The 18,116-nt window shown below is 37.4% G+C and overlaps 1 protein-coding gene across 1 annotated transcript in view; it reads right to left on the minus strand.

Annotated features, from left to right (window-relative positions):
• LOC111645918 (CUB and sushi domain-containing protein 1-like) overlaps positions 1 to 18,116 on the minus strand; it is a 282,987-nt gene that overhangs the window by 49,221 nt on the left and 215,650 nt on the right. Inside the window, exons 40-48 of the mRNA XM_087170782.1 lie at positions 17,598 to 17,714; positions 16,736 to 16,945; positions 13,961 to 14,149; positions 11,121 to 11,298; positions 5,699 to 5,844; positions 4,237 to 4,317; positions 2,078 to 2,191; positions 544 to 660; positions 19 to 65 (exon numbers count right to left, since the gene is read on the minus strand). Of these exons, the coding sequence (XP_087026908.1) occupies positions 19 to 65; positions 544 to 660; positions 2,078 to 2,191; positions 4,237 to 4,317; positions 5,699 to 5,844; positions 11,121 to 11,298; positions 13,961 to 14,149; positions 16,736 to 16,945; positions 17,598 to 17,714 (1,199 nt within the window). The remainder of the gene's footprint in view (positions 1 to 18; positions 66 to 543; positions 661 to 2,077; positions 2,192 to 4,236; positions 4,318 to 5,698; positions 5,845 to 11,120; positions 11,299 to 13,960; positions 14,150 to 16,735; positions 16,946 to 17,597; positions 17,715 to 18,116) is intronic.

Below are 18,116 nucleotides of genomic sequence, written 5' to 3' on the forward strand. Positions count from 1 at the left end.
AGTAAACAATAACAATACGTGGAATGGTAGCGACATGTGAGGGTGCAGCGACAGGTCTGCCACGACTTATGGAACAAAAAAAAAACATGCCAAGACTGTTGTGTGGAGATATTTTGTATTTGATGTGGATCATCAGAGACAAGTTATAGACAACCAAAAGCCAGTATGCTAATGGTGTCAGAGCATTTAAGATGAAAGGAGGAAAAACCTCAAACTTATGAAAGCATCCGGATCTGCGCACAGAATTCAGGGTGAGTGAATTTCCGTTTTTAACTATAACGCCGACTTTTTAAATAACTATATAAATAACCATGTATCTGTCACCATCTTAGTCAATTTAAACTACTGCTTGCACATTGACATAGAGGTGTGTGTGTTTGGTGTGTGTTAGCACACTGTGTGTACAGCAGCCTCTGTTCTGTTTTCTGCTGTGGTATAAAATTTAGTATTGAGAATCATGGAATTTAATTGGTTTTGGTATCCTCTACCAAATTTTTGGTATTGTGACATCCCTGCTATGCACCCCCTTCACACACACTGTACCTGGAACCATGCGTAACAGCCAGGAGCATGTCTGGCTGTTGGGGTAGTTGCTAGGAAACCCAGGGCTTAGTATGACTCCTGATGACGCAGACCGCTCCTCATTGGCTGGGCACTGGGCTGGAGGGGTAACATAGAAAAACTCGTCAGTGAAAATTCACAGGTTTCTTTTATACTTTTCTAACTTCTGACAATTCTCTTTCCTGATTTTTCCTGAGTTGTCTGGGTGAGCACGTAGGTTGCATGTCCTCATATAAGGGGGGCTTGCTTCTTTTTCTCCTACTTTGTAACAGAAAGGACACTGTTCATTCAACACTGAGCTATAGCAGGAAAATTTTCTGAAAAGAGGAATTCAAATCAGGATTCAGTTTTGTACTAGAAATACCAGGAGCCACTACCACCACTTCCCAAAGTGGATGTATAATGCTGCTAACTGCTGCTGAAATATGTGCTTTCGTCTTGGGGTCTCTTTAGTGCAAATCAAAAGTCATGTGCACACAACACACAACACTAAGACTGTTTGACAATGGAAGACTGTATCAGTACCAACAGGCTACAAGGATTTTATGCCTCTTCACTGTTTAAATTGCCGTAAAACATGAGGCGTTTAAAGCCTAATTGTATTTCAGTCAGTGATTTCCTACATTTCCCAAAATGACACATGACAACCCACTGAGAATCATGCTGAGCTGGCTATATACAGCTGGGTTTTATGTGTTGGTGGATAAAGCAATAATCACACAGCAATAACACAACGTTTCTTGCACAGGCGAATTTAAGTCTTTATTTGGTTGAAAAATATGTCTCTTCTGATTAGAAATTTACCTCTGATACTTCAAATATTTGCTTCACACAAGTGTGTAGCAATGACAGTATTAGTAGGATGATTAGTATTAGCATTGATCACGTTTTAGGAGCAGACACAACTATAATTTTAAATTTTACTCATCAATATCAGCTTGCTATCATGTGGAGAACCACTCAGACAGTGCAAACAGCTGGATACTGTGGCTGTGGAGAGAACTTGTGAATAACATTGTGGCACTGGAAAGACGTGGGAGTTTACTAGTCAGGGACAATAATTAAGTTGCATTATGGGAAGTGCAGGATTGGTGATTTTTGTAGCTTTAACATATGACCATACTATAGCATTCACACATTATCTACACTGTTGATACACACATACATTTCAGTTCTAAAAACAAATGAGCACAAGTACACACACAGTAAGTTCAGTTTAAAAGCAAAGGCTTTCACAGACGCTATGCTGTGGCACAGTTCTTGTAGATGCTAACATCAGAAAAATGCTCCAACATTTAATATAGAGTTAGGATCCTTAAAGTATAATTGATAACCTTATGTTGTGAGTGTAAATTTATTCCAATTTCAGGAAGAAATTTCAAAAACCCAACTTAAGTTAACTACAGACCACTTTGATTAAGCATTACCTATAGAACTGTTGGGACTCAGGGTCTTACATCTGATTTTCACACTAATGCTGTGTGTGGTTTGGGACTTGAACTGAGCATTGTCTTACCTTGACATGTTGGTGGTGGATCTTCAAAGAGCAAATGGGAGTTGAGTTTGCACATAAGCTCTGCTTTTCCAGTCAGTGTGTATCCAGGTAAACAGCGATACTTCACAATATCACCTAACAGGGAAAATAAAACATCTATAAAACATATTCATTCATCATCATTATCAAACATTTAACAATCATTTTCTGCACAGTACAGCCTTGATGATTGCAAAATTCAAAAAACCAAATTCTACCAAACCATATAAAATAGCTTCGGAATTCTAAGTCTATGTTAGCTTAGCATAGAGAGCTCCAAATTAGTTAACATGTTCGTTGGTTGGTTATTTTACTCCATTTTAAGAGGCAGAGTTGACTTGCAACCTTAAAACACATTTGAGATGTAATACACGTTTCAATCTTTGCACGAGGAGGCACGCAGAGTGCACACTCTCATTATTAAGTTTAAAATTGCAGAACAAATCAAAAACACAACATTCACCCTTTCCTTTAGCTTCGTCAAAGATTGTATCATTGGCTTTTTATGTCTGATTACCCCAAACTACTTCCCTTTGGTCTTTACTCTGTCACAAAGAATGGCTTGACTCTCGCTGTGAACAGGTGCAGTCCTGATGCTGCTGTGGTGCAGTGCAAGTAGCAATAATTTGACTTTATCCTGTAAATCACAAATCTGTAGTAGTGTTGTATTACTGTTGTATTTGTATGTGTCCTATTAGGGACAATGTATCTAAGGACATTTTTTCTCAATATGAACTAATATAGCGTTAATGTATTTTTAAAAGGTCAAAAAAAAAAAAAATCTGTAAATCTTTCAAAAATCAACTAAGTTTTCAGAATTCATAAAATGTTGACATTTCAAAATGTAAGATGAGAGAATGTAAAATTTCTGCAGAAAATTTATATTTTGCCAGAAGCTACTAGGCTCTGCAAACTGCTGGCAGGGTAAATTGATTTTGCTAAGGTTTCATGAAATGTCTGCTTTTTCCAAAATTACAGCTCCAGTTGATCTAAAAGGTCACCAAACCTAAGAGTAAGATGCTTTGAGCAAATCAAATAATACAGAGCCGAAGGAAAATGGAGAACTTGACAAGTGATTATTTCTCCTAAAATGGATGCTATTCAAAAGCTTAGGAAAACATATCCAGTGTTAAATTTCAACAGAGTACATTAAATAGAAAGCGGATGGTCTGAGATGTGTTGGGCCTAGCTCAATGCAATTCACACAATGCAAATAGAAAAGAAGACTTTGTGGATTGATAGCCAGTTCGTTTATACAATAGTGCTATTTACTGACCACGCAGTGGGCCGCAGTGATTGCACACAGCATTTCAGTTTCTTTACATACTTGTGAATAAGACTTATGTGGTATTTAAATCTATTGAACATTAGCTTAACATTAACTAACAAGATACAAAATCTACTGTAAATACCATTAAGACAATTTAAATGTTGCAGTTTCCCCATTGACAGAGGCAGCTGTTTGTCCCTGTTCTTGCTAAATAATACACGTCCCAAACCTCTCTGTGGTGGGTGCAAAGATATGCAACAGACATAGATTTTCTCATATAAAATAAGAAAGCTAATGAGTATATTCCCAAAAAATTGCACTCTTTATATTGTTTTTAAAAGGTAAGGATTTTTATAAGCCTGAGGAGGTGAAAATAGTAGCAGTTCACAAAAATTGCAACAAATTTAAAAGAAAGAAAGATTTTGTGTAACTTTTCTTTTTTTTTCTTCATCTCTTTGTGACTCATAGTGTTTACCACAGGTTGGGAATCAGTGCAGTAAGAAAAGGCTGCAGGAGTGGTGACCAGTTGGAGGTTCACACCAGTTACCATAATTTATTATTAAGAAAGATACTGGTCCTCTCTAATTTTACTTTAGTGATTACATTAAAAAATGATAAAATAACAGTTTTCTTTTGTGAATCTATTTCTCTGTTTTTTTCTTGCAGTGTGTTACAGATACAGATAAACATGCACACAGATGCACTGAACGGATGCAGGTTTGCTGTCTCGGTTTCAGTAAACCTGTCTAGTAGGTTATTCTATTATGATGGGTGGTGATTTTGTTTTAGTTTTTTAATATTTTCTAGTTTGTCTACTGTCAACAAAGGTTTTGCTGTATAGAAAGTCATAATTAATAACCAAGACTATTACCTATCTGGAAGTCTTCATCTTCAAAGATCACTTCGGCATTCTCCACAACAGGGGGAGGAGGGCATTTCTTTAGACGGTAAGCTGGAGAGAGGTGTAATACAGTAAAGTACCTTTAAGATTTCATTTGAAAAAAGTGAAGTACAGTGATGTTTACACTGTCAATGTAGTTGCATAATTGTAACTGAAAGGATGTGTGTTGGTGGTTATTATACATAAGTATCTTTTATATTCTATCTTTTATATTTGTTGATCATTAAATCAATGTGCATGAACCAAAAAATGGGAACCACAAAACAAAAGAACCTAGTCTGACAGCAGAAAATGTAAGACAGGTTATCATGTATTTCTATGGAAATAATAAAAATAATAAAGAATATCATCAGAATAAAAATCATAATAATCATCATAATAATCATAATAATTTCAGTATAAAGCAAAGAGGAATTGTGGAGTAAATCTCACATAGAGTATGGTGCTGAGTCAGTCAGGGTAGTCTTGTGGGATAAAGGAAACACTACACGATTGAATTCACAAGTCAAAAACAGTGTCAAACTCTGCAAGAACAACTTAAGAAGTGAATTCAGCCTCCCAGATATGTTTCTCAGTGACTTGAATAACAAACATAAGCAAACAACATCATTAATTATTTCATTTTAAACCGCATTTTTTTGTCTACCTGCATACTGGGGAGAGATCTGGTTTCCTACTTTGGATAAATGAAAAAAAAAAAAAGAAAAAGGGAAACTGATATTTTTAAGTGTAGCTGATCCGAACCCCTTTTTAAGTAATGATTCGCTGGTTCCATAAACAAAAGCATACTTAAACACAAAGGTGCAGATAGTTTGTATGTTTCCCTCAAAAACAGTTGTTTGAGGTTAGAGAAAACAAGGCGCACGCTGAGCAACAAGGCAGTGAGTTGCATTCTTTGTCACTGGTACTGTGTAATTTTAACAAAACTCGGAGCTCCAGTTACAAAAGCTGCACCTCAGCGTGCACAGACTTCCAGTGATTCCTCAGAATATATTCTGTGTTGAAATAAACACATCACATGAGATAGACATCCTCAGAGATACGAACTTGTTTATTCTTAAAAACTGTGAATAACGCTGGAGTGATGGAGCTGGCGACGGAATAGAGTGAAAGGAGAAAAGTGGGCACATCACACTCTCATACTAAGACAATATCAATTCATAAATCAAGATGGATTGTTTGGGGAAATCAGTTTGGTGGTGTATTTACAAACACAGGTGGCATGTAGAAATATTAAACCAAAAACTACTCCCATGCATTCAGTTGTAGAAACAGGTTTTGGCACAGAACTTGTTACTTGGTTTTGTCTCTACACCCATTTGTTCATTCTTTAATGTTGTACATGAAAATACTGTATGAGGACACCAATACTACAGGTATGTTTGTGTATGTGTGTGTGTGTGTGTGAGGGAGAGAGTGTGTGTATCTGTACCATGGAAGTTGAGAATGAAGAACCCTCCAGTTGAAAAGTCAGAGTGGAAGCGGATCAGGACCTGTGGGCTGGTGCTGTAGGCAGACTCTAATGCTGTGTTGCCACTGAAGACTCCCAGCTGAGGGCTGGATGTATCTGGACCGTCCCTAAATAAAGAAGGAGAGACAACAAAGACATCTGATGCTGCTGAAACTAGCAAGATACACTGAAACCATTGTAGCAGAGGGATGGAGACACCAAGACACCAAGAGTCACATATGATATAAAGCAAAGTGTTCTTTATGTACAAGCAAAGCCCTTCAACTAACATGATTCAGAATTCAAAGATTTGTCACACACTCAAATTGTGCAGTGAAATGGGGGGAGGACACACTGTAGAGGATGTTAAAATGCGAATGCATAATAATAATAAGGAAAAGTGTAAAAAATAATGACTAGACAAAAAATGAATTTAAAGAGTAACATTTCAAAGATAAAAAAATTGATGTTATATGTAATATAATAATATCAATATTAACAATTTAAGATTTTTTACAATATGTATGATCATTTGATGACAATCATTTCATTAGTAATACAGTACAATAATAATTTAATACAGGTGATACATATTCCGAGCCTTATCTGCCCATGCTGAACCGCCATTACTTTGTTTTCAACAGTTTTCCTTCTGTTCTGTGTAGAAATAGAAATATTTTTCTCATTGATCAACCTAAAAAGATTCACCAACACCTCACTCCAAAATGCATTTTAGTATAAATCCACAATTATCTCCAAAATCTCTGTAGATTCCTTACAATGCAAATCCATAATAGTGATCAAAGCCACACTAAAAAACAAACTCCTGACAGGTATCAAACATTAACAATGTGTTGGTGTATGTGTCTGCCACTCCTCAATGTCAGGGGTTGAGATCAATATGAACTACTTATGAATTGCTAGTAGTGGATTTGCTTTCACTGACTGGATTTAATTACAGAGGGGAAGAGAAACCAAAGCAGCCTTTGTTAATAATATAAAACAGATATCTGGTAAGTCCACATGCCTGTTCATTGGGTAGCAAAAATATTTTACTTTTTTCTTTTCTTTACTTTTTTTTACCCATTTCAAACAAGTTCATTGAACAAAGCCGATGGATTAAAGGCTTAACTTCACTCATTAAATATTGAATGTTGTTGAAAGGTTACATTTTCTAAAGTTCCTAAATGCCCAGTTTTAGGTTTTTAATGAACATGCCATTGGATTAAACAAGGGTTTTAAAATTTTAATTCATGAAGAGTGCCTGGGATCTCTTGGCTCCTCAATAATTCAAGGTTTTCCGAAGGTGTTGGAGCTCATTTGGAGAATCAAATGTGCTATTTGGGTCATTTAAATCAAAACTGAGTAAGGATTTTGTGGCTCTGTTTTTACTTACTAAAAATACACAAACCCAATAGCAGTATTTTTCTTAGCCCAGAAGAAAAAAAAAATGCATACAATGTCATCTACTGTATCATGTATTTCATGAGCATACAGAAAACGCGGACGGAGTTGATTAGTGACCATTTCCTCAGTGAGGAAAGAATGTGCTCCTGTGAAAGCTATTTAATGAAGTCTGTACCTTCAAGCCTTAAGATGTTAGCTTATAAGCAAAAAAAGCTGCTGATGTGAATCTCAACACCCGCTGAAACAACATAGTCAGGAAGAGTGAATGAGATATTCACCCTCACATTTTAAGTAAGCCTTACCTGTGAAAATAAAGATTACAAATAAATTTGATTTAGTAAGACTTGGCACTTATTTATCTACTCTGTCTATCTACTACAGGTGATTGACACAAGCGCAGCACAGTTGAGAATACGCTGGGATTGGGAGGAATACATTAACGGTGTGATAGGAGCTCGCATCATTCACCACCAAATAAAATCACCTTACAGTACAGGCAGTGCATTCTTTGCCACAGCACTCTCAGAGTTTTACGATGTGAAGAACAGTAGATCCAACACAAAATCCTCTTTTGGAAGTAAACTGATGTCTTTATGCTGGAGATGCAGAATTACCATGTGAAAGAGTTAGAAATTATAGTGCACTGATAGAACAATAATACTGTGATATGAGAACAGATATTTCTGAGACTTTGTTTATTAAAATGTTGTGATATATCTTAAGCGTTATCTCCTCTTGTTGTGAAAGGCTGCGTAACAGTTGAGTGCTGCAATTTTTCTGAGCTTTTATGACAGCTTTTTTGTTGCTGAATGAAATAAACCATGAATTTCTTTATAAATTGTCCATCACTTCTACATTGATTTTTTTTTCTTAGAAATCCAGCACAAAGATTTTATATTATATAAAAGCACCAATAGTACACAAAATATTTCAACATTGTCAAATAATATATATAAATAAATAAATAAAAAACCCTGCTTTTGATTTGCTCTTAATTTAGTCAGATAATTTGAGTGAGTACACAGCATTATAAACTATTGTGCTGCTCTGGTGTTAGATCCATCACTCAGTTAGAAATGGTTCAGTGATATTAGGCAACGGGCCAAACACAACTGGTGGCAGACCACAGAGACGTATGGCTTCAGTCCCTGATATCTGGGTGCAGCTGCTTTCACATAAACCTCAGGGCTATACCGGGCAGAAACCAGTTGACACATATCATTGAGATACGGAATATACAAAACACAGTAAAGCAAAAGGCAAAAGATATCCCACACAAGTTTGATTAATGAGAAACCAGAACAGAAGGAGGCTGGTGAAGAAGGAACTCAGCATAACCACTAAGAGCAGAGTAGAATAAATGATCAGAGGAGAGAAACTCTCGGCTTGTCAGATCATAAAAACGACCTAATTTACTTGTTTGAATGTGACTGGTGATTCTAAGAGTCAGCTGTTACTGATGGCATTTCAGAAATTCAATGCTCAGTCTGAACTAAAGCTATGAACATATTACTCTATGTGTCATCTTATGCTCAGCATTTATAGTAGGCTACACCTTATATATAAACAGCATATATAGTAACTATCCTTGGCCTACAGCTTTGCACTGGAACTTAAATTTTTTTTATCAATAATAGGCTTGCTTGGTCCACTTATTTAGATCCAGTATGATTCATTTTGGGATCAAACTCTTAAAGTTAACCATTAAAAGTTTCATATTACAGTAAATTGAAATTACGCTCCCAATCAATTTTCTTATTAACCCGGCAGCTCACACGGGACATAATGTGTCTTCCCCTACTCTCTGTCCAAGTGAATTCAAAAATCCAAACAGTAAAACACCCAATTCATGACAAAAGCAATGGCCCCAATCTTATGCTCTTGTGAGTTCAATTAGACAATGTCAGTTATTCTGTTTTATTAACAGTTCGCTGACGATGCACATAATTAAGGCATTCTAAATACAAACTCCATCAAGGAAAAAGTTTCATAATGGCTTTGTTTATTATCTAAATAGGATGTAGGTCATTCATTTATTGAAAAACCCCACTGTACCTCTCACACTGCTCCAACCTTTCACATTAAAAGCACATTTGTTTCTGTCTGCGCATGTTGAAAGGACACAAAAACTCACCAAAAAGCTCTGCTTCATGCCACAAGGATGCAAGGTAGAAAATAGGATCTGTTGAAGCACAGATGAGCAATGAGCGCATCTCTGTCAAAAAGAAATGTGGCCGGAGTCCCTGATGCACTAACCTTTGATCTGACTGACAACACCTGGAAGGCAATTATGGATGTTCCACCTGTGCTGAAATCCCTATGGTGTACATCTACAGTACAACTGTCTGTAGTAAGAAATAAAGAAATATCTTTTGAGGGAGTGTTTGAAGTAACAGGTATTATTGTCAGTAAAATTAGTCATTTATTTTTTTTATTAAAAAAAAAAACAAAAAAACATCGGCTGTTTCAAATAAATCACATCTAAAAGTTATATCTTTAGTGATTAGTCAAACTTTGAAATCAGATTACTGATGTGGGTGGCTGTTCGATGCTATTTACTCTACTATAATGCCGGTGCAATAGACCGTTAGATCATCCAGTCTAAATGTGTCAAAGGCCCTGGAAGGTAGGTGATATCCCACTGGGTCGGAGAAAAGGACTCCTCTCTTCAGAGTCAGGCCCCTGTCACTTCCAAATATATTCATGTGTTTGAGATATAGTTACACTGAGTGGTTCAACAGTCCGTTATGTATGCACAAATCTCACATTACAGATGTCTTTTTGTATCCAACAATCTACAAATATTTTATAATTTTTTTCACCATGAAATGTGGCAAAAACACATAAATCGCAGAAATCAATTTACAACTGCAAAATAACTCTGATGCTGCTCTCCATAGCAATATCCATGGCTCTGGTAGCTGGTGAGATTGAAAGCGAGTAGTCACGGATTGTGAATGTATTACTTTCCCACTGCCTACATTTCGACTGCTCACTCCCTAGAGCTTGACTCCTGAGCCTGAACATTAAAGCCTGACCTCACACAAACACCAAATATGTCTTTACCAAACCAAACCTGCACCATACGATGACACGGCCAAAATACGACTTTACTTTATAATAAATTCACTTTTCAATATTGTTTTTGTCGGAAAACACGGTGCAAAACGGAAACTATTAAGTGAGAAATTTCTCTTGGACTGACCCAAACTTGACAGATCCAACCAAGTCCCGTTGGATTTGTGAACACAGCTCTACCACTCCTTTCATTACATTTCCCACTCCCCACTGAATCTCATCATTACTCCTAGAGTTCCTGAGCCCTATCCAGCTCTGCGTATGGCCATGGTACTGAGGTAGATTGAATTGGTCAGTGGTCCCATTGTAAATGCATTACTCTCACACTCCCTGTATTACAATTTTACCTCCACACTGAATCCCATTATTACTGCAGGAGAGTCTGTGTATTCATAGCACAAAGCATATACATGTGTGTATGTATCAGGAGTCTATGGAGCGGTGATCCCTGTTATCAAACGTGCCATACACAGACCTGGATGGGTTCGTGTGTATGGCACGTTTCATCTTCCTGTATGATAAAGTCAAAAACAATTGACACATATACCTTTGCTCAGTCAAGACTGTGTTTGTAAATATATAATGAATAAAAATGCAATTGATTCCCGGGATATCTGTTTGAGAGAGGCTGTGTGTGTGTGTGTGTGTGTGTGTGTGTGTGTGTGTGTGTGTGTGTGTTTTTTTTTTGAGAGGGACAGGCAAAGATGGACAAAAAACAAAAGTAAAAGTTGATACAACTGAGCAGAGAAAAGACAGGCTATAACTGCATTCAGGGCTTATCCGTCAGTGATGCAATCAGTTCCAGGATAAAGGGCAACATTGAAAAGAAGCTTATGCATTTGTGTGTATATATGTGTGTGTGTGTGTGTGTGTGTGTGTGTGTGTGTGTACATCCAAGTGTGAGTGTACCCACACTTACCAGACGGCAATGTAATCAGTGACAGGCTCCGTCTGCAATAAGGTAAAGTTGATATAAACTCCATGTCCGTGGGGAACAGTGATGAGCCAGATACAGTCCTGGGAGTTGGGGTATTCATTGGGGTACTGAGGTGAATAGATGGTCCCATTTTCAGCCGTGACATTGTAGCCGCAAGGAGCTGTAAAGAGCAGTGTTATAAAATTATCTATTTGCAAATTTGTCACTATCTTCCAATGTGTCAGACCTGGAAGGATCAGGAGACAAGAATAACGGCTGAACTGTAGACAGTAAAGACTGTAAGTATTATCATCACTATTAGCAGTAAGTGATTTGTAATTTTTGGGGAATCACCCAATGGGAGCAACCCTCTGCTCCCACGCCACCAACCAACACAGACATGCCCGTGTACACCTTCCAAAGGACATTGTTGCCTTAACTATAAATGTGACATTTCTAATTCTACATTTCTATTATGTCCAGTTATCTTCCTTCCCCCGAAAGCAATTGTCTTTTTACAACTGTGTGTTAAAGTAATGAGTAATACAGCTTTAAATTTTATGCAGTGGACTGAGTTTATTCAGGCAGGGGTTTTCTCATGTTTCTAACAGTACATTATAAGCAAGCACTTGCCCATTCACATTCTTTTCTTTTTCTGAGCAAGAAGCAGCAGTAGCAGTGTTTTATCATCCCAAATTGATATAAGTTGTCTAATGACCTTGGTCAACATGTGTTATGACCAGGAGTTACAATGTATTGAGGAGCAGCTTTTAATAACTCATTTTTTGGCAAGGAAAGCTCTCACAGACATTTTTTATAAAATTTCCATATTTACAGTTAACCCTGTAACACTTTGCCCAATCTTTTTAAATCAGTTCTGAGATTTAGATATCATATTAATATCTTTCCTTTCTGTTAATCAAGGTGTAGGGTTGTCTGTACAAGAACTGCAATAAGTGTTAGAAGTTTAAGACTTATACAGGATTCTGCGTTGTTAATGGAGCATGCCATTGTAAGTTATCGGTAAATAGGGTTGAAGAAGGGAATTTTAGATATTATTCCTCTATACTGCACATTCAATATGTTTATTGTCAGTTCAAACGAATAATCCTAATACTTCTTCAGCCAGGAAAAAGTGCAGACAGGTGAAGGTGTCCAGTCAGAGAGCAGCAATATTCAGGAGAGAGACTTTCAGCACAGGAAAGACAGGCAGCACAAACTCATGAGACAGGACAGACCCTGAATTTAAGAGAGATTTGCTACTACTGCTGTCATGCATTTTAATAAGGCAGATGCTATTTGCACACAGGTGTTCACAGCCAACAATGCTATTTACATCCAGGATGGATAGCCAAATTGGCTATTTACATCCTGGTTCTAGGCTTTCCTGGACCACTGCAATGAGTGATATGGGAGACATCCCAGTAGAAAGGCTTTCTAACACGTGGTTAATGTTATGAAAGGGTCTGATCTTTTCCTAAACCTAACCAAGTAGCTTTGGTGCCTAAACCTAACCAAACTCTAACTAAAAATTAATATTATAAGTCAGTAAATATCAACTTTTGATTTCACAGAGGAATCACCTGATTTCCTTAAACTGTTCTGCTTAAAAAGTGACGTTTAATAAGCTACTGATGGCAGCAGACATTTACAAACACCACCCGGTGTATGTCGTGTATTAAATGGTGCATTCCAACAGTTTGTGCTGTCCTTTCCACCTGTAGACGAGCTCTTAGGGAGCCATTGGGTGCTCCATATGAGTGTAAATAGCTGTATAGCTGCAGTGTGACCATTTTTACCTGGGTACAAATAGATACTCCGTTTTAACAAAATTTTTCAAAATATAATATAGCTCCACTCTCAGGTTACTCCCCTAAAATATTTTGTTATGGAGGTGGATTGGTCTAGGGTGTATTTTCAGAAGTACAGATGCTAATGAATAATCACAGAAATATTAAAGGAATATTATAGGAATACGACAGGCAGCAATGTGTCTCTGTGATCCTCTTACTCCTCCACGACTACATGTTGCTATTTGTCACTTTGATCATGAATGTGGCACTACTCTAAAGAGTATATAGGCTACAATATAGTATAGAATTGAGCATTTCTAGTACATAGAGAATATTATAGATCAAAGACGAAACTGACAGACGGGTGGGACTGGGAGAAATAGGCACAATCACAAATGCATCAGGGACTTCACCACCACAGAGAGTGTGATGGATTTATCAATACACAGCACAGTTAGGCTTCTGATATTTCAGAGCCATGGTCAGGGCCATAGATTCTAACTTGCACGAACCTAAGTCAGATAAAGGATCAATGACTCAGGAAGAGTAGACTTACATATTCAGCTAAACAATCCCTCTGCCCCTTTCCCTTTGCTACTAGGGGGTGGAGATTGCATGTGATTTTGCTAACAAGAAGGATCCCTCCTCAACCCCCCTCAAATGACCTACTGACTATTAGAAATAGAAGAAGTAGAGGCAACAGCTGTAGCAGTAGTGGTAGTAGTGAGAGCAATAACTTTGGTACTGACATTTACAGTAAATAATCCAAGTGACACAGGGATATTTAATTTCCAAAGATTAAATGAAATGTTCTCAAATTCAATCAGGATAGCAAGATTTTCTAAATGTGTAGATTATAAAATACAACTGGTCAATGAGGGATGTTGTTGTGGTAAAGCTGGTTGTAACAACAAAAAATAATGTGGCTAATATGTTAACCATACATTTTTCTTTCTTAATTTAGATTATTGTACAAACCTTTAACACAATCAACAGACATCAACAATTTACTAAATACCATCATATCAAGAAGTCACTGGTTGTCCTTACCCTCACAGCGTGGAAATGGGTGGTTCCACTTCCGATTGGTCCCATGCAGGCATGTTAGTACTGGGTGTCCAATCAAAACATAACCAGGGTAGCACTGGAAAGTTACTGATTGGCCAGCACTGTAGTCACTGTTGATGATGTCACCATTGGAGAAAGGAAAGGGGTCCTGGCAGTTTTGAAGTTGATAAGCTAAAGAGAGAGATGTGGAGAAATGAGTGGCAGCGTGGAAATACTACAGTTAAATTTCTTTAATTTCAGATTAACCTGATTTTTTTGGCATTAGGAAAATAATATAAGATGCTCTTTGACAAAGTACATAGGCAGGCAGTTATACTCAGGTTAATGAATACAATGTAGTTGTATGTTTCTGCCTTTTATGCCTGTCTTCCCAAATGTGACTACAGAATGGAAATTGCAATTCATTGTATTTAAACCATTTTTCCGATCTACAGCTAATGGACTTGAGGGGGCATTAAAAAAATCTATGACCCACAGAGGTTACCAACAGTAAGTGCAACAACATATATAGATCTAATCTCCTCCTACACAGTTCACTAGCACATGTATGCACACTTGCTTGAGGAAATGTCAGTATCACGGGTCTGTTTAGAGCATGTCTCACTCTGCATGAGTGTCATGGCAAGTCAAGGCCCTCCATTAAATGTGCCATTGACATAGAGCAGTAGTGACTGACATTAGACTAACAGTTACCAAAGGCTAGAGAGAAGGACAGCTCTCCACAACACAAGGACAAGCACTCAGCACCAGGTCAATACAAACATGGTCTGCAGGACCTGAGCTGCAGATTTAACAAAGAGACCTCAGAGACAGTCCTTGCTGGTAGTAGCAGGATCTAGGATATAGGAGGGGACTGCATACAACACAATTAAGACACAGGCAAGACTATCCAAAGTCCAGATGGGAGATGCCATGATGGATGTTTAAGAACGTCAGAACTAAACTCCTGTGGGATTTTTAGATGTCAACAGATAAACAAATATTGACAAAACGAATTGGACATACTAGAAACTAAGAGGTAAGAGAAAACCAAGTGGTAACAGATGTAGTATAGCTCCCATGCGAAAGCAGCATGTAAGGGAAGTAATATGATAGGACACAGAAATAGCCAGGGGCTGAGAGAGGAAGTACTGAGAATGTTGAAGTCAAAAGTTGTCCAATTGGGAGATGGAGTTCCACTATGGAGGGCTGAAACTGCCAAAATGAAAACTAAATAAGAAAATGAGATATACCATTAAATCCCCCAACACATATAAAAAACAAATACAGGCATTAACTAAGTAAAAAAACTGATATTTAAATTAATGAACTGATATTGTTGTTTCAATTCGCTTCTGTATATATTGACCTTTGTATTAATTCCAAAATGTATTTACTTTCCCATTTAAATTTACATTTTATATATTCAATTGTTATTTATCAATCCATTTATGTTTTCCCCAATTTATTTCCCCTTACTTATTAATTTCTGTCTTTTATTTTAAATTTCTTTATGCGTTTATGCTTCATTATGCAAATGATATTATCAATATAATTCAATATTTATTGATTCATTTACTTATTTATTTACTTATGATTTTGGCAATGCCATCCTCCATACTTTCAGCTTTGAAAATGTAATCAAGAGGGTGACTCGAACAGATTCCAGAAACAATATTTAGCATGCATTTTAGGCACTGTAATGTCAGGGTGCCATACACTACAACTGGAAACAGAGCTTCCTTAAGCGTTTGGGTCAAACGTCAGTGTGTGGGTACTTTTCCTTTATATTCATACATATTTTTTGGCATCCAGCATTCATCCTACTGAGGTTTAATGCATGTGCACACGACAATTCAGCCTATTGAACCCTAAACCTCCAAGGCCTTGAGTAGAACCTGAGCTCGTACCTTCGCGTGGTGCATAGGTGAACATATGCACTGGGGTTGGAGCACTGCCAGTTTTGTTCATTCAACATGATCGAGGGTAGTTTTGTAAACCTACTGTATGTGTGTATTATATCCTCCTGCCAAAGATCTTTGCTGTCAGGTGAAAAAAAGCATCTTGTGCAGCTCTATGCGAAGAAACATGTTCACACTCTCCACAACAGTGCCAACAGTGGGAGTTAGCAGTGACAAGGACTGCAGTGTTATGAGACTTGGCCATTGCTAATTGGGAGAAAAAGGGGAAAATGATTATGTGCATGTGAATGTGGGTTAGCTTATATGTAAGTTAGTAAGCCTTGTTCTAGTTATGCTGGCATATAAGCCCACAGTGCATCTCTTCTTTTGAAGTGAAGCACAAGTAAAGCCTGCTGGACAAGATGGCAGTCTCTCACAGGGGCTTACTAACAATCCATCTCTTTTAATGATGAGAGGAAAGCCATAAGGTTTTTTCTAAAGTCTTTAGCATGACTCATCCACAGATCAAAGCTCAAAACCTCATGGCAATATGTTTTTTTCATCCTACCCTTCATTTCTTGGAGTTGGGAAGTCTTTGTAATTTGGCCACTAGGTTTGGATGTTAATTTATTCACAACATTTGAGGAGACCATTTTTTTCTAAATCATTTTAAAGCAACTAACTTGTTTTCCCTACCCCAAATATGGATAAACAAAACAGTAGGCTCAATTTGATTGCAAGTGTGTTCTCTCACTGTCCCTTGAGGGGCAGCTTTCAACTGGAAGTGCCTGCAGTAATAACCTCAGGGTTTGTGGCATTTACTGTATGCAATCATCGTAATCATCTTAATGAGTCAAAAAATCACACTTGAACTCACCCTGATAGGTCAGTTTGAATCCCGGCCTGTTCTCTGAGTGGTCACTGTAGAAATGGATGATCGTCAGGTGGGTAGTGCTCAGTAGAGGGGGTGGGATCTGTGAACCAGTAAACTGTCCAATCAGGGCAGAGCTGTGCTGTGCTCCAGCCCTGACCTCTAGGAAGTCATGGTTGTCTTCAGAAGAGAAGTTTTGGAACTGAATATGGGCTCCTAGAATACAAAGACATGATATGAAAGACCATATATAATACATTAAGCAATATATGAGAATTAAAGTATAGGTGATTCTTATACCTAACAGGATCTTTGATTCCCTGACACAAAGGTGGCCTAGATTTTATAGATTTGACAACAACTACAGATAAAGTTTACATTTGACATAGTTTTCAGAGTGTATTTACAACATAGAGACATATTGTAAGCACAAAGACCAAGTGCATTAGGCTTACATTACTCCACACTTTACTATCCATTTTTATCAATGTATTTTTATTAGGTTGTTTTACATTGTAATTTTTATATTTTGATAACTTGCACTGAAGACGGAACTCCTGAATCTAGTTTTGTTGTCACTGAAGTGTACTCTTATCAATTCTGAAAATAAAAATCATACCACATCAAACATAAAAACTAGCAATAATAAAACAGTGACGGATACAAACTGTGCCCTATTGAAAACATCAGTTAGTGCGGTCATTAAACGGCACCATGTGTCATCCCCCAATGAAACATGTGGTGAAGCTTTCAACGAACCATATGTGCTGCAGATTTTGCACAAAAAAATGTCTGTTTCCTGAATACACAGATGTCCTGAAAGTGACATATTCCTTTTAGGAATGCTCTTACACCCCATAAGACTTACCATATCCAGTTGGCAGGGTGATTTGCCAGGTGCAGTCCAGGTTGCCAGGGTAGTTGCCAGGGAAACCTGGACTAAGGATGACACCACTCATCTCAGACAACACCCCGCCACACCGAGCTGACAACACAAGCACAGCAAACATATTGTTAAAACAGGTAACACATGAGCACTATACAGTAGAGATCATCACTTCATCCTCTTTGCTTCAACAGACAAAAGGTTATGCCACAGAAGAGACTATACAGCCACAAGAAGGAACACAGGGTGGTAATGCTACATTACTTAAAAAAAAAGTAACTGCTAATATCTGGTATGCTAATGTCTGATATTCTTGGTTTTTAGTTAACAACTTAGGGAAAATAGTGTTATTAAGTCCACTTATTTGGTTTGAACTGAAGTGTATGATACCAATTGTTTGGAGACTGAGTATCATGTCTAAAAATTCTTGGACCAATATATGCTGAATTTTTGTAAATCCTATAGAACCAAAGGTGACAGACATAATTTTTTTTTAAATTT

Source organism: Seriola lalandi, unplaced genomic scaffold (assembly GCF_002814215.2).
Source record: "Seriola lalandi dorsalis isolate HSWRI2012SDOR001 ecotype SW California unplaced genomic scaffold, Sedor1 jcf7180002054959, whole genome shotgun sequence".
NCBI lineage: Eukaryota > Metazoa > Chordata > Actinopteri > Carangiformes > Carangidae > Seriola > Seriola lalandi.